This window comes from Ascidiella aspersa, chromosome 1 (genome assembly GCF_963924565.1).
Source record: "Ascidiella aspersa chromosome 1, kaAscAspe10.2, whole genome shotgun sequence".
NCBI classification, from domain to species: Eukaryota; Metazoa; Chordata; class Ascidiacea; order Phlebobranchia; family Ascidiidae; genus Ascidiella; species Ascidiella aspersa.
The window spans coordinates 26,388,520-26,407,533 of NC_139447.1; the positions used below are offsets into that span (position 1 = coordinate 26,388,520).

Below are 19,014 nucleotides of genomic sequence, written 5' to 3' on the forward strand. Positions count from 1 at the left end.
AAACACTCGAAATCAATAGCGCTGTAATAAAATCATGTGTAACAATTAAATTATACTTTCTCCTAAGTGTTTCTTTTACCTAGGAACATCAATATTTGTCTCAAACGTACTTATTAATCATACTCAATTCTCAGTCGGTTAGATCATATATGGATTTGATTTAATAGACCGTCACAAGAAGATGTTTAAAATCTTTATGTAAAATTTGACAGCATTACTATAAATCTAAAAAAGCGTCCATTGACTTGAGTGACGTGGCCCCTAAACACGGAAACTTCTATGTGTTAAAGTGCTTTTTATGCAACAAATACGCTGAGCGCCAGAAAAGTTTGCGTAATCATTCGTACATGACCGATGCTAGATTGCATACCAAAACTTTTCGCCACGTTATACCTTCGAATTTACACAAATTCATTAAAAGTTATTCTTTACAATATAACTTTGATTGTATGATTAGAAGAGTAAATTAGTGTAAGTTTTAAACTTGCGATAGTATGCCTAAATATTTTAAGAAAACAATAATAGGCTCCAGTTTCCTCGGTTCAAAAATGTTTGATTTTTTATACACATGCATTTTTCAGCCCTAATTTTTTTTGTGCTATTTGAAGTTTCCAAATAATCAGATACATAGCTAAATCTTGTTTTTTTGTGATAAAAGTGTTATACTGGTAACTTTCTTACATTTGCAGCTATACAACTGTTATAAACATCTTTTAAACAATGAGTGTGTTTAATGTGTTGCCTGTATACCTCCTTTTTGCCGCACTCCTATCATGGCTGGGTAAAATAGAATGTGTTGAACTTACTTTCGAACTAGAAGATAACTCAAGGCAGTGTTTTTATGAAGACATCAAACAGGGAACGAAGGCAACTTTGGAGTACCAGGTATGAAGGAGTCATTTTTGCGTTATTTAGGTCACTACTGGGCCACTACATTATGCATTTTGTTATATTATGCATTTTGATATAGAAGGCACTTGGATATAGTGTGATGCATTTGACTCTTTAAATTGACAATAATGATCTATTTGGCAAATATGGTACTTTACCTAAACATTTGCAATTTCATTTTCTGCAAAGGAAAAGGATCAATATAATATTATGAATAATTTGAGAAATTTAATAGCATATATCTATGATTGATGATCTATTATCTCCCCTATTTTTTTTTAATTAGGCGTTTATTTGATCATTATATTACACTGTAATTTTTTTGGAAATTAAGTTTGTAAAAATAACAACCATTGTAAAATTGATTTAGGTAATTAGTGGCGGAAAATATGACATTGATTGTACGGTTGAAGATGCTGATGGCCTTAAGCTTTATGGAGAAAAGCGCAAGCAGTACGATGCTTATGAATGGGATGCCCAAAAAGACAGTACATACCAGGTTGGTTTTCTTAATTAATGGACTATGTATTTTTTCCACTAAAAATACATTAATGTTTATATATTTTATTTTGTTGACTAGTTATTTTTAAACGTTATATCCACCATTCCTTCAAGAGTTTTGTTTAGGTATGTTTCAGCAATGAGTTTTCAACCATTACCCACAAGGTTGTTTACTTTGATCTAACTGTTGGTGGCGAAAAGCCTCTGCTGGACAACATGGACCGATCAACTGCTCTAACACAAGTAAGTAAAACTAAAAACATTAGCGTACTTTGAGATTTTAGCGTTTCTAAAAGGTTTATTTTAACGATAGTCAACAGAATATGTTTGTAGCACAACTGAAATGAAATAATTATATGTTGTTGAACTCTTTAGATGGAGAGTGCATGTGTGACCATTCATGAAAGTCTTAAGCGTATCATTTCTTTGCAAACACACTTCAAACTTAGAGAATCATTGGGAAGAACATTTGCTGAGCATCTTGGAAGTCGTGTTCAGGTATAGATGTTACCAGTTTTTTGTAAGGCATCAGATGTAAAATCAAATATGTTTAATTTATTTATTGTGATCAGTCTTTAATGTTGTTCAGATATACAACTAACTTTTAGGCTATAGATTTGCAAGAAAACATGCAAATTTAAATAAAGTCTTAAATTTTAAATCCAGTTTTAACTATTTACAAGACCTGTGTGCTGCAACCCTATTGTAACTCTTGCTGCAGTTTTGACTTTTATGTTATGTCAATTAACATTATAAAGTCACTTGCTCCTTAATATTCATGCCATTTCAATAGCCAAAACCAAAAAGTTTAGGAAACAAACAAATCCCTGTTTAAAAACTATGTTTAAACTTGTGTTTTGACTTACGACATTTTAACTTTTAACCACTGGCATTTTGATTACATTCTGAGTATTGTATGTTTATTCAAAACTGTCTGTAGTAACACCCTTCTGGGTTATATTTTGTATTAACCGCATTCAAAGTGTTGTTTAGAACTAAAAAGTGAAAAACATTAGGGTTTTATTTACCTTATACTAGTATAATATTCCCTTGTTTCCATTAAACAATCAATATTCTAACAGTTCACATATTTAACTCGTTTTTAGCTTTGGTCTATAATTCAACTAATCATTATGACGTTTGTGATAATTGGACAAGTTTATGTGCTACGAAGTTTCTTTGCAAACAAGCACGGAGTTCCACGAAGGACAACCACATAACTGAGTACCTAAGTTAAAGCTGTAAAGTTCTTCTTTACAGAGTGTTATGTTTCTAAATGCGATTCATGTCCTAACATTTTTACTTGAAGCATGTGGGCTGTGGGGGTAATAGAGGCTAAAATCTTGATTTGTCTAGGCAATGTTTTCACCAGTTTAATGTATTATCGTTGTAATAGTGGTGTTTTTGAAAATCATAATTAGAAAAGCGCCCTGGCTAAGTAGTAACATCGTAGTTGGCTAAGCTTACACACTTAATAATTGTATTAGTAAAGATTTTGAAAAAGAGTATATTGCATCTATATTTTATTAACAAAAGTTCAAATATATATATATGGTTTGAATCGTGTGTCAGCAAGCTTTAGCATTGAATTGCCTGGTTTTAATCTGGTTTAACTGTAGTCTTCATATTAAAACAAAGTCTACTTAACAAAATGTATTAAAGCAAAACGTAATGTTGTGTTGGTTTATTGAACGTCTAGAATGCAATACTAATCTTTAAATTATCCCATATAAGCACTTTATTTCACAGATATAAAAGAGCTGCACACAGCTCCAGAGCCACAATTTGTCGATTTATCTTTTAAATTGAACCTTTTTGTTGTTGTTATATATAACGTACTTGCATTTACCCTTATTCTACATTAAGACAGTTTAAAGTCTATCTATAAAACGTATATGAATAACTAATTAAATGATTTCTTAGATTTTATTTTTAGTGACAAACATAAACATGTTACTAGATTTTCAACAACAAAATATATGTTTGTAGCTATTTATTTAGTTTTTTTTATTATAAAAAGTCCTTAAAGTAGTTTTTTGGGATTTGATGTTTAACAGTTTTATATTGCCTTGTTGTCGCTGACCAACCATGTATTTTACTCAAACTTATCTATAAAATATCGGAAATTGCTGCGCATTTTTCGCATTAAAATGCAATTTCGTGTATTGATTTTGCATAACTACCGACTGATATCTGAACGTTGGGAGTGTTATTAACGCATTGGAACATTCATTAATGGCCCTTTGTTTTTTGTATGCAGAAAACCCACGTTCTTCGTTATATTTAAAAATAAATGTTTTTCCGAGGAATTTTTACTTTAGCGTAGTTTATATACGTTGAAGCCGATATACTCGTGGAAATATATTCTACTGTTTGTCTCATCGTCGCATTTTATTTAAGTTTAAAAATGTTATCATTATGAGTTCACTTTGAAGCCCAACACGTTTTTGCTTATTTGTTGGTGGTTTAATGTTCGCGATATTACAGTACTGTAGTTACGTGTAGTCACAAAGCGTTGGTGGCCTGCTGTTAAAATATAAAGTCTTAGTTGTTTTGTATAAATATCTCCGATTTATTATTCTTTGCGTTTAACACTCTGCGACATACGGGATCTCTGTGATCGCCAGGGTCTCTTCGTAAGATGGGTCACGTGTGATTCTCCGAGGACGTTTGAATTCGAATGGTATCCGGTTAAATATTTTGTAGATACTCTAAAAATGAGTTTATGAATTTATTCTATTCGAATGATTTTACTAATCCCTCGCCATATACTACCGTTACTAGGATTTCGGTTTACTTTGCCTGAATTTATTAAAGGGCTTGGCATATGACTAACAGACCGTATCTCCATCCCAACGAACTGAACTTGATGATCCGAGCGTTCCCGAGTGTTTTAGATTCGCATTATTGTTGTTACTCCTCGTGCTACGTCAGTGAGTTCATTGTGTCTGAGGGTTTTACTGTGCCTCCTGCTATGTTGGGAGATCTTCGCCCTTCACCCATGAAGCGTTGTGACCGGGGAAATCTTTCCCAGGTTACGTATTTATACTAAAGTGTTTTATTGCGCTTTTCACGACTGAAGGTACGCACACTGCCCGAATTTGAATAAACGTTCAATGTAACAAAAAGTTACTAAACAAATTACGTGTCGTACAAAGCAGATCACGGTCATGTATGGAAATGCCAGTCGTTTAAATAGAATGTCCTCTGGTTTTTAGGCTAAGATTTTATGTAATTACAGTACAACATTCTGTCCATTATTGCTAATTCCCAAAGCAAATGGTTTTATGTCAATAGAATTAAAATTCGAAGATAGGCTTTAAACAGCCGTACTTCAATGAAATAGTTTACCACCAGTCTAAAAAGATTTATTAAAAACGTTTTAAAGTTTATAAAAAAAATTGTTTAATCCATTATTAGCTTGCACAGAACGGGTTATTGCAGCTATAGTGTTGTGAAAAGTTTTTTTCCGGTATAAGGCGATATTAATATATGGTACATTTTTAAGAAAGCTTTTAAACGAGCTTAGCAGAATCATAAATTGTGAATGTGTCAAAGCGCAACCTCCAAAGGCAACATCGGTAATATTAGATCTGCAGCACCAATTGTAGCCTAATTTACCAACACAAAATAAAGAAACAGGATTGGAGGCCTTTGTCCGCTGAGACCACCAGTTAGAACTGCAGCTGCCCTCAGCATTCTTTAGATTTTAGAACCACTATCTCGGTATTATGACGTAACGCTAAGGATGAGATATTTTTCTTCCATACGATATGCGATGCCGCCCTGTTGTTCAAACACTAACGTGCAAATAAAGCTACCTCGTTACATGTGCTCCGTGTATACAGTACACAACGGTAAACTCAGCAAAAGGAAAGAAACGTAGGCCAGTTAATGTGTAGTCTTTCTTCGCCATAGGAGACGACGGGAAGATAACTTTTATATTGGCTGGATCATAGGAATCAAAATGGAAAAAAGCACAGACGTCTGCTTTTCTATTGTTGAAATAGGATTGTGAAAAATATAGTTTTTTTGATAAACAGTTATTTATCTTTTAAAGGCATCTTACAAACTTAGTAATACAGTTAAAGTTTAACTATCTGTCTCAGTGCAATGGAATCTGGACCGAAGTATGCTATTTCCAAAGAGGGTTTACTGAAGCTAGTGGTGTTGGTGTTCGCTTGTACAGCATTTTCATTACTAGCAGCAAGCGGTGCCTACACAGGTTCCGCCGAAAAGACTTGGGCTTTCGCAGCGTTCATCATATCGTTTGCCATTTCATTTCTCTTCTATTTCTTCCACGTTATTGGTAAGTTATCGCTATTAGCCATATTACGTTTAAAAAATATACCCATCCATATTCCGTAGACCAGGGGTGGGCAAACTGCGGCTCGCCGGCATGTTTTTTGTGGTTCTTCTAGTCGAATCGTAAAATTCCAAAAAAAATTTAAAGGCTACCAAAAATACCGTTTATAAACGTTTCGTTTATGCATGTTACTCTGTCATTACCGTTATTATTATTGTGTTAAATATTGCTGAACCGCATTATTTACCGTTTTGTATTAAAATAATTTTTGGCTCTCTGGTAGCCTACTTGTATTTCCCACAAATGGCTCTTCCATTGAATACATTTGCCCACCCCTGCCATAGACTTTCACTTTACTATGATAGGTAGCCTACTGGTAGACCCAGTGTTGTAATGAAGTCACAATTTTCAAATGGCTTGACTAGAGTCATTTTGTAAAATATCTTGAGATTAAATAAGTGTTTTTCAATAAAATTAATCTCAAGTTTTGCACCTTAAACAATTTGTTTGCTGTATATTGCGTTTGGAATATTTTTTGGTTGAATTGTTCCTTAAATCGGAGTTTACCATTTTTAATAGTTCAGCCGTTAACTTTTATGTTAATGAAAGAACTTTAAATTGAATTGCCCTCATAATACCTTGACTTTGAAAGTCGATGACAGGGACTTTACTTGTTATTTTTGCAAAAGACTTGGCTTGGTCTTTGCAAAAGACTTGGCTTCGACTCGGACTGAACTCATGTTAAACGGCTTGTTTATAATACTGGGTACAGGGACGCCGGAGCGATTGCAGGGCAAGGGGGGCGACTTTTTTGGTAAGGGCAACATAGACCGCAAGCGAGCGTAGCGAGCCGAAATATTGGGGGTGCGGGGGTATTCCCCCGGAATAATTTTTGCGGCCACGCCCTCTAGATTGGCTTAAAATGGAACCAAAATTGTTTTAACAAATGTCAAGCATGTCATTTTACGAAATTTTTTGCATTTTAAAAAAACGTGCCATGATCTGGAAACGACAAACTAAAAATAGTTAGGTCCACGAGGAAGAAGGATTTTCACACACAACTTTCTGCTCAAGGTTTGGCAGGTCGTATGAACTGCAGCGAGTCCTGCAGTTACATGGGGTTTGAGTTTCTTTGGTCTTGGATCAGCACAATACATTTTTTCGCCGCCTCAATTGCTTTGGCTATAAACATCACTTGCACAGCTGGAGAGTAAGTTGGCTAATATAAGAAGATATTTAGACAGCCTTACTGCATATCTGAATGCTATTTTGAACTGTATGTTGTTCGATTTGTGCTACATCTCAATGTATTGGTATACATTTGACTTTTAGGCTACCCAAAATCTAAGTGTAGTAGCATAAATTCTTAGCAATTCAAAGCGAATCTTAATGGTATTGCAAACCAACAAAATATAACAACAATGAAATGTTTTATTTTACCGTTAATTGCAGAGTGATAGGTAGCCTAAAAAAAACCAAACACTTAACATGTCAACCTTTATCTCTTACCATCATATGCTAGAAATATTATTTTTAGTTCTAACAACTTTCACTTTGTAGGCTTGTTGTATCGTTTGCGCCCACTGTGTTTACATTGTGTATTATATGACTTATATATTATAAGGACTTAAAACCTTTTCCTTTTAAATAAAAAGGTACCGGTCTTTAACAGAATTTTTACCATAGCCAAAATAACCCAAATCCGCCCGGCTTACCTTTAAAGTTTTTATTTTTTATTTATTTTTTTTTAGACAAACAAGTACATGTTCGATTTAATTACTACCAATTTACTAGCCTTCGCCATTATACCGCTAAATTGGTGTCTAATTATACTGCTTTGCACTTTTACTTTTATAAGATTCCATTGTTAATTTATAAGTATTTGTACTACCTCGACCCTTTGATAAACGTAAGTAGAAGTAAACAACTTTTTTTTCAAACAATGTTAAATTTTTCAAAGGACTGTTTTAACAAAAAGTGTTCGCGACAAAAATGTCTTTTTAAAGCACTGTTGTAGGCTGCGTTTAACACGCTTGTGATACAGCTGTCAAGGTAAAACTATTTTTCTAGATTAAAAACAAAAGTTAAACATAACAAATTATTAAAACTTTGTTTACTGCAGCAAATATTGTGACCTACAAATCGCAAGTGTTTGTATTGCTTTCGCCACAGTAGTTCTTTACGCCGTGGAGTCATACTTTTTGAGGAATTATGCACCAGCAAACGTCGGTAAGGAAATGGCCCTGTTTTTATTCAAGAAGCAAATAACTAATATTAGCCTCTTTTCTTTACTTAAACCTTTTCATTTTAAGTTACACACTCTTAATTTACCATTAGGCTGTGATTTGTACAACAACAATTTAAAAAAGTTAAAATTTTATCTCAATTGTCATTTTTTAGCGTTTCTAAAATTAGAAACATAAAACGCCTCGCTTTTTCACGATATTGTTAAAATCTTAGTACTCATAAGAAAAAAGCTGCGTTATATGTTGGCCCAAACAATAGCTTACTGTTTTGCTTATAGCAATTGTTTTTTACGAATACTGTACATCTTATTATTAAGGTTACATAGCCACACCTAGTGGATGGCTAAAAACCCTTATTCTGGTGTTTGGTGGCGCATCTTTCAGCCTGCTGGTCGATTCTGGATATTTATGGTGTATTTACAATAGCAATGGGTAACAAATAATGACATTTACTTATGTTATAGTTTAAAGGTTCGACTAACATTTGTTTTTTTAAACAAATACTTTATTTTTAAAACTTAATGCGGTTTTATATTTTCCTAGCTAATATTGTTAGTTACATACAATTTTTTAATCTAGATGCAACGAAGGTATCACTTATGCCCTGGTAGTTTACTGCATTGCTTGGAGCGTAACACTGCTGCTATTTTTTGCAATGATGTTCGTGCCGAACAAGTGAGTGCTCTGATAACTATCTGTCAGCATTACAATTTCATTTAGCAAGATAAATTATTTTAATTACTGCAAAATTAAATAATCGTCAAACTATTACATTCATTGTAAGATTTTCGTATCCAGGTTTAAAAGGTTGCAGTTTTCTGTAGTTGTAAGGGTTATTTTTCATGGCTTGTAGTGGGTAAAAGTAGAATAATGTTCTCACCGGACGCGGGGAAATTTTCAGAGACGACGTTACAAAATGACAGTAGATCATAACTGGGCGATAACAAGTAAACTTAAGAAACCTAGGTTGTCGTTCGATGTCGTGCACGAATGTGTAACTAAAATCCTAGTGGATATTAAACAAATTGAAGGAGATAATGGGATGGCCTGGAAAAAATAAAAAACTTTTTTCTCGGCCGGCGTACCCGCAAAATTATTTTACCGAAACGTCGTTCTTGACCGATACAGCTTGCTTTCATCGCTGATTTGTAGGCTAGGTAGCCTAGGGTGTTCGATCGAATACGCGACAAACCCATTAAGCCTCCATTCCATGGAAGACCAATTGAAAAACCACCGCATTTCTCTTCTTGTTTCAGGTTGAGTTCAAAACCGTTTAAAACGTTCCAGTTCGCTTGGTCGGCCTTATGTGTGCTCCTCTGTATTACTGCTTCTGCCTGCTTTGCCGCCTATATGGAATGCTCCAACTTCGACCGGTCAAAGTGCAAGAAGCGGTTGGCTGGGGTAATCTCCGGTTTTATCACAGCCGTCCTTTACGCGATCGACGCGGTGATGAACAGACCCAAACACTAAACGGCTTTGATACCCTTTACGACATTAGCTTTAAAACAAACAGTAGAATTGTAGGTACCTTCCAATGTAGCAGTAATTCATCTTATCACTGTTTTAATACATTTTTTATATTTTTATACACGTATCTTCGGCGGTTAGTAAAGTAATTAAAGTTGTAATAATACCTTAATAAACATTTAAATCAATGCATAATTTCAACTTACTCGATAATTATATTCATCGTTTCGAAAATGTTTTATTACTGTATTTGGAGGCCCAGGATCACCAAAATGGAAAAACTGAGAGAAGTGCTTCGAACCCAGATTGTTTATCTATGACAGGGGCCAAAAAAAAAACAGGAAGTGTTGAACTAGGATTATTACCCGAAGGTCATGTTGTATCTCTGACGCATCTACCGTCATGTTAAGGTACCTTAAGGCCGAGCCCGAGACTTAAAATTTCAAGGCAGGCTATTTTTCTCTAGCATGAAAATCCTTATTTGGCGACTGATTTGGTTAGGAGATTTTAAAGCTGTTCATCAAAATCTTAAACATTGTTTTGACGACATATAGGTGCAAACAGTTGTCAACTAACACGATTATACTCTAATATTCGTAAAGTTTTGTTTTTCCTTTTTGACCTGTATTTCCTGCCGCCATGACTCACCATGCCACTTTTATCGGCGCTCGGTAATTTTAGCGGGACTATAAAATGCAAATTACTCTATTAGTCAATTAATAAAATAAAAGTTGCAAAAGGCCTACATATTTGTTAACTAACTGTATATTTGTTTGTTAATCTTATTTCCTTAAATTTCAAAGAGGTAAGGGGTCTTTACTGCCGCATTTTATCGGTTAGTGATTGTTTTAGAATACTGCTGTTAGCCAACATCACGCCAAGTGAGTGTCATATCTATAAAAAAATGTTTTCGATATTTATAAATCTATTCATTATATTTAGTTGCGGCGACGCCGGGCGATTTTGTGAATGACTCCCCGTTGCGCTTTCCACAGTAACCGCTTTAACCTGTTTTCATTCAACCATACAAAAATCAAATTATCACTCTCGTAAATAAAGCAATTATCAAACGTGTCGCTTGGTTACCACAACTATATCCTAGTTAAATTAGTTTTCTCCACAGATGTTGAAGTCATAAGTTTAGTTTGTTATAAGTGAAAGCGCACAACACGCTATCGCTGATCTACTTGGCAGTGTTTTTGATATTAGCTACGTTTTAAGAGCACAGTGTTTTTGTTACTGTAAGGCATGTCTTTACGTTTTAAAAGATAGCCCTAACCTAAAAAAATTAAATCTAAAACTTGGTTAGTTACTTAAAAGCCACAGGTAACTAAACTAGCGCAATTAGTTACTCTTCGTCAGTCTTGTACTGACTTAAATGACTTGACTTGAGGTCAATGACCCTAAGTCAACAACAATGACTTAAATGACTTGTTACTTAGCTTAAGTGGACTTAAGACACTGCTTTTGAACGACTTGGTTTGAATCAAGTCTTTTGGGTAAAATGACTAGGCTTGACTTAACTACTTTGGACAAATAACTTGGGTTGAAATAAAATGTTTTTACAATTTTTATTTTTTAATAATTAATTAATTACTTAATTTTTTTTTTCAAGTATTTAAAATTTTAACAATTTAATGTTTTACTTTTATGACAAAGACTTAATAAATAAAACTTATCACTGGAATGGTCTTCGTATTTTGTTACCACTGAAGATTTTTTCGCAAAAAGCTACCACAGTCAAAAAAAATATACAAATAGTCAGAGTATTTTACCAAGGAAACCTGATAAGCATGGCAGGTTAACAACAAACGCAGACTAAATGATGCAAGGAACAACCAGCGCGGCGGCCACTAGACTAGCTCGGGTCCTTACTGGTAGTGCTGACCCCAGTGGCAATTCGGGCGGAAGCAGAAATGACAGCACTGTCAGGAGCCACAATGCAACCGACGACAGGAGGCCTTATACGACTACGTCGGGCTTGGAAAAGACTCAAGAAAGTGGGTTTCCAGAAAATTATCTGTTATCAAGAATCACATATTATTATAAGTAATTTACAAAACTGCAATACCGCATGCATTATGTTAAATAAATGTATAGATAAGATAATTAAACCTCGTCCAATATTTTTCGTTAGGTGGCAGTAGCAGTCTACAGTTTAGCATGGACACTATCGTACGACAAATTCGCGATGACATCATCTCCAGGTGCACGAAGATTCGAGAAAGAGTAAGCCTGATGCGCCCAGAGGAAAGACAAGGTCGGCTTAAAACATCAAAGAATATGCTTAGTTTACATGCATGACTTTTAAGCCTTTCCATTGCAAGCAATTACACTGATAAGGCGTTTAAACCCATAACACGAAACAGAATAATATTGACTAATTTTTTTCGTCCGTCAGGTGATGTACATTTTGAGGATAACGAATCAGTACTTTAAATTGCATTTCTTTAATTAAATTTATCAATTTTAAAATATATTAAAACACTAAAGCGAACAGCGCTGGCGAGTTTCAACGTTACAAGGTTTTTATCGCTTTAATTTTTCTTTTTATTAATTGCGTAAGAAAACTACTTAGCGTAATCGACTGTTTCCTATTAACCATGTCCATTTTCATGGTCATTGCGTCAAATGGAATATAGTATAGCATAGCTTACGGCAGGCACCCTAGTTTTCGTAACCCTGCGATGTTTTCGACTGTATTGTGTGTAGTACATGTTAGAACTGGCTGACGCGCTTAATTTAGTTTAGTGTAAAGCAACAAAACCATATTGTCATGACAACATGCATTAGAGACTTTCCTACAGCCAGTCGAGTTTATTCATATTTTATAACCAGTAACATACTTTGGTTCTAAGCCACCGGCATCGTGCCCGACGAGTACAGAGCGGATCTGGAGAAACGACTTGCTGATCTCATGATCGTTGGCGAGCGAAGTGGCCTCAGCAGACACAAGTTGTGCGTGTTTGAGCTGGAATGCCACTTTAACATCAAGATCGCCATGATGCATTTAGAAGGACCAACCGACTCTCTTGGTAAAACATATAGCCTAAACAGCGGTTGATTTTTTTGGTAGAAACGAAAGTTTTTGTTTTAAAACAATAAATTGCGTAGTTGTCTATTTCATGACAATCCAAAGTAAAGGGCAACCCGGGAAATAGCCTGAGGGCCTGATCCAACGAGGTAGGCCTTTTTAACCATCCTGAATTAACTGAAAATAGTGCCTTGCATTTAAGATGGCTTAAAAGTGTTTTGGTGGGCCCAATGTTTTACGTATAAAGCTTTCTTAATGTCTTACGAAAAGCGGGTATTTTGATCGCTCAATTTAGTAGTTTAAAAACTGTTATATGTACTACATTATGTTAAGTAAGCATGTCACTACCGCTAAACTTATCATATTGCATTTACAATAAACACAGAATCGTTTCAAAATGCGGATTGACAATTTTGTTTTGTAATTTAAATCGTTTCAGACAAGGCTGTGCAATTATATCGAATGGGCCAGTACTCAGACGCACTCCCCATGCTTGAGCAGCAACTGGAGAAGACCAACTGCTACATGCACGAGCTGATAGCCGGCTCCATGTTCAACCTGGGCAGAATAGACGGCGCCGGTTTTCATTTTCAGCAGGCCATTAAAAACATGCAGTCGCGCCCGGTACAAGACCGCACAATAAAAACCGATAAACAGGTTACTGGTTTCACAAATTGCATTGAATACCTACCTAGCTTTGTAAATTCTTAGTGCGCTGCACAGCTTAAACAATTCCGCCAGGCGTTCATCAGCAAAGTCACACTTGACTTTGATATGTGCAACATACAGTTTCAATAAAAAATTTGAATTTTGTAATACATATTGACAACATATTTTTTTGTCAGTAAAGTTTATCGTTGGCGATTATAACCAGCATAAAGTTTAATCCGGCGTTTTAATTAGCATAATCCGAATTTTAATATAGAAGTAGTTTTTTCCTATTTTAGAAGGTCATTTTCGCAACAAAAAAAACAGAAAAATATAAATGCACACTAGGCATTCCCTTTCCCACTCGCACTCTCTATCGGCGATATTTTCACCATTTGAGGATTTAACCATTCCTCCAAGTTGCACTTCGTTGTAACAGAATTTAAAAACGCAATCGTTTATGTTTATGTTTCGTACAATGTTGTGCAGCAAACAAATCTGCTTGCAACCGCGCGCAACTCTAAAGCCAAGGCTGGAGAGAGCCTAAAAAACAAGCAATACCAGGACGCGCTGAGATTTTACAACATGTCAAACGATCTCTACTCGGCCGTGGAGGCGCGGCGCGAAGGTGTTGAGGTGAATACGTTTTTGCTTGTGAACGCTAAATTATTTTTGGCACTATAAGAAGTTTATAATATTTCCCAATGAACAAATTTATTTCTGAATGAAGTTTGAGACAAGAGCACTTCGAGCATTTCAGTTTGATATCGGCCATCTACTGTTTCTATTTGGCTGCACGATAACCTAATCGCTCGTCGATAGAAACAATTAGCTACATACAATCTGATACAATTTTGTACACTTGAATGTTGTCCAGGGTATGATTTTGTGCATCGGTGGAACCGGTGACGTCATACAGGCTATGTCGAAGCTACGCGCGGCCGACGGAAATTCAGAGGTCAAACAAACGCTTCAGACGATGTTGCAGATGTACGACAAGTTCTCGGACATTCTCATTCACACCGGACTCGAGCCCGGGTTTCAGAATCAATGCCACGGAATCTGCCTCAACATAATTGCAATCGCTTTCGAAACTTGTGGCAGGTGGGTTTGCATGATCTCGCCAGCTGTATGATTAAGCTGTTCTTTTTTTTAGTTTTTTTTCCTTTACGATTTACAAATCTCGGTAATACAGGTGTTTCACTAAACTGATTTTTATTTGAACGAACGTTGTGTGGTTGTCATTTGTAAAGTGTATTATTTCCATTTCGTTTGTTTTGTTTATAAAGTTCTACTTACACCTGTTATCTAGAAAGCTAGCTTGCCTTAAGGATTTATATAACGTAACATCTTCATCTGTGCCAAGGTACACGGCTGCCGTTGGCCGCTACAGCGAGTCGCAAGAAGCATACAGCAAACTCCCTGACGACAAACAGCGCGTTTTGCGCATGCGTGAGTGCGTCATCAAGGCGCGTCACGTGCTTCGCCACCTGGTCAAAATGCTGGGCGGGGCAAACTCGGAAGGGGAGCTTCCAACACCGGTACCTCAAATTTTGAATACTCGTTTTCCTAACGCGATGTTCGTTTTAATTAAGTAATTTTGTTTCTTTATTTAAAAATTAAAAGGCCTAAAAGCATGTTTTCGAACGTTTATATATTATTTATTTTGGATCGAAACTTTTTACTAAAATTGAATAATAATACAAAATATAACGAAGCAATATAAAATACTCTTTACTGTGATTGGAAAACTGAATCTTAACCTTTTTTTCATTTAAAAAAAGTTTAACATGTCGCCGATTAGCATATTAAAAGCGAGGCCGATAAATATTTCAGTTTTAACATTGTTTAGCAAAAAAACGACAATTTTACTTCAAGGCAAAATTAATTTCTATGAAATATTTTGTACAAATGCTATAGCAATTTAATTCGACATGAAACTCAGGCCACCTAATTTGATTTAATGTGAGATGGAAAACACTGCGGTTAGAAATATCTTATCCAATTACTTGATAAAAAAACCTCGCACGACTAGGGTGTGGTTGTCAACAACGTTTGTCACGCAATTGAACCTGAATAACGACTCAAGTTGTGAGCAATGTTTGGAAAATGTTGCTTTAAAGAAGATTTAAAACCAAATTTTCGAAATACCACTTCTCAGCGCCGTGCCGTCTGCTGATGGTAGCAAGATTCGGAACCAAAAGAGTCGGCTTCGAGGAAACAATCGCTTGTCTCGCATCTCTTTCACTGTCTGAAATTGGCGACATTTAAAAATACTCATTTGGGAGAAAAATATTTTTGTCACAACTAGTGCGAAGCATCGTGTGTCCGGCCTCATGAAATAAGCTAGACCCTTTGTCCTCTTGCCGGATAATCGTATGCACTTTTTTTTAATATTATGATAGTAAAGCTGTATTTAATTTAAACAAGTGCCGAAATTAAGATGTAATACAAAAACGACAGGGGATGATCAAAGAAAAATTATTAAAAATCAACATCAGGTAGAGTTTCTATCATCTCTTGAAACCACATTAGTGCCCATGTCCGTCATAATACTTTGACCGAACAAGACTGTTACCTGTTTCGCGTTTTAAAATAATATGCAACAGGTGCAGAAAAACTGCTTCCGCTGTTCGACAAGACACGTTTGCAACACATTTCCTGCTTGTCAAAGGTGCGCCAGGCGATGGGGGTGATCCTTCAAATGCACGACAGCTTCATGGCGGAGAGCGATCGGGCCAAGGTGGACGCGACCTTCCGCGCTGAGAACCAGGCCGAGTGTTTTAACAGCATCGGGATCGGCCATTACGAGCTGCGTCAGTTCGACCAGGCGGAGGCCATGCTGAAGCGGGGAGTCGAAGTCATGAAAGAAAAGTTTGGGGCTTCATGCCGGTGCGTTGGTAGACTTGAATTGCATTTTTTAAGCTGAGTTCGGATGACTGCACTCATGTTGTGGTTGTGACTTCCCAAACTTTGCAGTCTGCGATCGACTTTGAGCAAACTTTCCGAGACCCAACGCGTTTGGCATGAATTAACAGGACATACTTTGTTGTTCGCTTCGTTATAAGTACTACGCAACTCAGTTAGGGCACTCCCTACGTAAACGTCAGATAATGTGTAAGTGTAACATTGAGTGTATGAGAAAAATTTGTTTGCGAAAATGGACTCGAATCCCCTATAGTCGTTGCACGTTCCTTTCCAGGAAAATTACTACCAATTGTGAATACTTTTTGTAGAGCATTCGATACTACATGTAGGCCATAACGTGTGAAATTTCGGTTGTTCGCAAGAGTGATTTACGGTACCTCCATTACTATACAGATATCCTATATTTCAGACTAACATTACGACCTTCCGATCCGATAACAAATCTCCTCCTAATGATTAATCGAACAATAAGATGTAGAAATAAAACGTGTGAAGACGGATCGCAAATCAAGACTGAAATGCCTACTTAATTTTGTTTTAGATCAGTACCAATACTACCTTTGTATCGGATGATTACCGATACAATAACCTGGTACCGCATTTCGGCATTAATACCATAATTTTCAACATAACTATAGGAGGAACTTTACGTGTACAGCACACGTTTTAATATACAGCATATAACCTAGACGGTTTAAGCTGTTGGCAAGCTATACCCTATTATTGGAAACGATGAAACACTTATGTAAATATTTCTGATTTGTCTGCAGTTTTCTTGTCGTGACTGATTACGCCAACGAGCCCCGCGCTTATAGTTGCAAGGGTGCTTGTCGACTATAGCGTCACTCCTAAAGGCACTTACGTCTTTTCGCGTTAATATGTAAACAGATATATCGAATAGTCTTACTTTTAGAAAGAACAATGAAAGGCGAGGTTATAACATTTGCGCTACTGTAATCTTAAAGCCCGAAGTACACGGCTTCTCGTAACATTTTTGTCAAACAGATTTAAACGTAATTTAAAAATAAATCGATTTGTCGCATACTACATTTAGACGAATATCTTATTTAAATAATAATAATACAGTTAGGAGTCACAGTTTGGTTGGGCATCGTTGTAAAATGTTGCATAGGCAAGTTAATATTCTAGTATGACTCGATAAAGCGTTTTCGGTCAATTTTTCCAATCGTGTGCTATTTTAAATGAACATGGCCTAATCGCGGCCGACCTAAAATAACACACGCAACTTTTTCTGATTTTCACACAACCTACTGCAGCATGTAACTGCGTATGTAAGTATTTTAGTTTAACGGACTAGTCGCGCAAATAAAATTGGACATATTGTCGATTGGCTGAACATCGAGACAAATGTACACATATGATAGCAATGCGATTCGACATAACTGCTGTTTTTTTTTCAAATATGTAAAAACAATTGCTTTACTTTTTTTAAATGTAATTAATACCTTAACCTATAAGGATTAAGATAGTTTATGCATTTAATATAACTTCATTTTGTTCGATGAATTATTTGAACGAGTTGTTTCGTTTTTCCGCATGTATAAAAGTAATTTTTATACGTTAGGCATGTCTGCTGGTCAAGAAAACGTTTTCTGAGTGGCGCCAAAATTGCAGCCGAGGTACTGTCACGAATTTCTGAAAATAGCTTCGGCACAGACGCATGTCGCTGGCAGTAAAACTGTGCGTCAATGGGCGATTTACCCTAACGCCTTTTGTTTTTGTGTAACGCTTCTTGGCATACACAATGCAAATACTCCGTATTTCGACAGCTTATATTGTGTACCTATACTATCGATCGCCGTCTTCTTAATGGTGCGCCGCTCTTTACTTAGGCACAAAATGACCACAAAGCTAAGTAACAAGTCAGTGAGCAATCATTGCCTTTTAAGGTACGATTTTATTTTCCTAGGCATATAACGTTGGCGCAGCTCCTGTACAACTTGGGTCTACTCTACCAGGACGTGGGCCAGCTGGTGAAAGCCCGGGGCTGCTTCGAGGATGCCCGGGCGCTATACAACCGCCTGGAAGACATGGAAACCAGAGAAGAAGGAATCAGGAAGACGCAAAGCGCGCTAGAAGATATCGATTAAACTTTGCTTAATGCCAATTTCTAAGAGTTTTTTTAAATGTTGTTTTGGGTTGATAATTCGCGACAGTTTTTATCTTTTCGTAAAAGCATACCTACTAATGTTAAGATGCTAAATATCGAGCACGCTTCTTTCGAAAAGTTTAACAGAAATTTAGAGTTTCCTCTTTTCTTGTTTAGGATTTTTGTTGTTGTTAAAATACAGTAGATTCACACAAAATTCCTAAGTCGCGTAGAGGTGGCTTGACCACAAGTTGTAAAAATACATTCTGCATATTATTCTCGACACGATTTTTTTTTCAGAACATCACAACACCATGTCATGACATGTTTCTTTTAGATCAGATTTTTTTCTAAAAGGCCATGTGGCGTAGCATAAAATGACGGCCTAGTAATACCAAGAAAAGTCAACCGCACATGGACCATAAAGCACCTAGGTTTGGTGCATATAGCTAAAAGCTTGCTTCACTAAAATATTACATTTACCTGTAATTCTCTAATTAAGTAAGCTTTTATTGAGGTTATACCCGAGCGAAAAAAATAAAAAAAGTTGCGTGGAATGTGAGCTTCTTCTACTTACAGATTGCGCGTATCATGACCATACAAGTTATTTAAGACAGTTGCATCAAACTAATAGCAGAGTGGTTGCGCTCGTCCTAAGGTGATTGCGCTCACGATTGATTAATTGATCCTGGCAAGGCATGTGGCCCTGGTTGACCATCAAGGGGCGTCGTCGCTGCGTTGTTGCCATTTAAAATTCCAGCTACCACAGCCGAGAACAGAAGCAATATCGATTTGTTTTGTAAGCATCTTGATTGCACGGTGGAACGGCTTCGTTTGATTCCGCAGTAAGTCCGCGATTCGATCGCAATTTATCTCCAACCTT

General features: G+C 36.2%; 3 protein-coding genes across 3 annotated transcripts; all 3 read left to right on the plus strand.

The window, feature by feature from the left end:
• The first annotated feature begins 693 nt into the window (after positions 1 to 693).
• Positions 694 to 3,135, plus strand: LOC146168861 (transmembrane emp24 domain-containing protein 7-like). Its single transcript, XM_083383627.1, has 5 exons — positions 694 to 885; positions 1,262 to 1,390; positions 1,519 to 1,635; positions 1,768 to 1,890; positions 2,499 to 3,135. Exons 1-5 carry the CDS (start codon positions 721 to 723, stop codon positions 2,610 to 2,612), a joined length of 648 nt encoding a protein of 215 aa, XP_083239753.1. The 5' UTR covers positions 694 to 720; the 3' UTR covers positions 2,613 to 3,135.
• Positions 3,136 to 5,455: 2,320 nt separating this feature from the next.
• LOC146168862 (myeloid-associated differentiation marker-like protein 2) lies at positions 5,456 to 10,475 on the plus strand. Its single transcript, XM_083383544.1, has 6 exons — positions 5,456 to 5,701; positions 6,773 to 6,908; positions 7,821 to 7,927; positions 8,262 to 8,376; positions 8,524 to 8,619; positions 9,201 to 10,475. Exons 1-6 carry the CDS (start codon positions 5,506 to 5,508, stop codon positions 9,412 to 9,414), a joined length of 864 nt encoding a protein of 287 aa, XP_083239670.1. The 5' UTR covers positions 5,456 to 5,505; the 3' UTR covers positions 9,415 to 10,475.
• A 758-nt stretch (positions 10,476 to 11,233) lies between these two features.
• On the plus strand, positions 11,234 to 18,171 carry LOC146168863 (uncharacterized). The gene is made up of 9 exons (XM_083386301.1): positions 11,234 to 11,411; positions 11,549 to 11,671; positions 12,270 to 12,446; positions 12,885 to 13,102; positions 13,583 to 13,729; positions 13,971 to 14,197; positions 14,460 to 14,634; positions 15,768 to 15,985; positions 17,952 to 18,171. Exons 1-9 carry the CDS (start codon positions 11,234 to 11,236, stop codon positions 18,130 to 18,132), a joined length of 1,644 nt encoding a protein of 547 aa, XP_083242427.1. The 3' UTR covers positions 18,133 to 18,171.
• Positions 18,172 to 19,014: the final 843 nt, after the last annotated feature.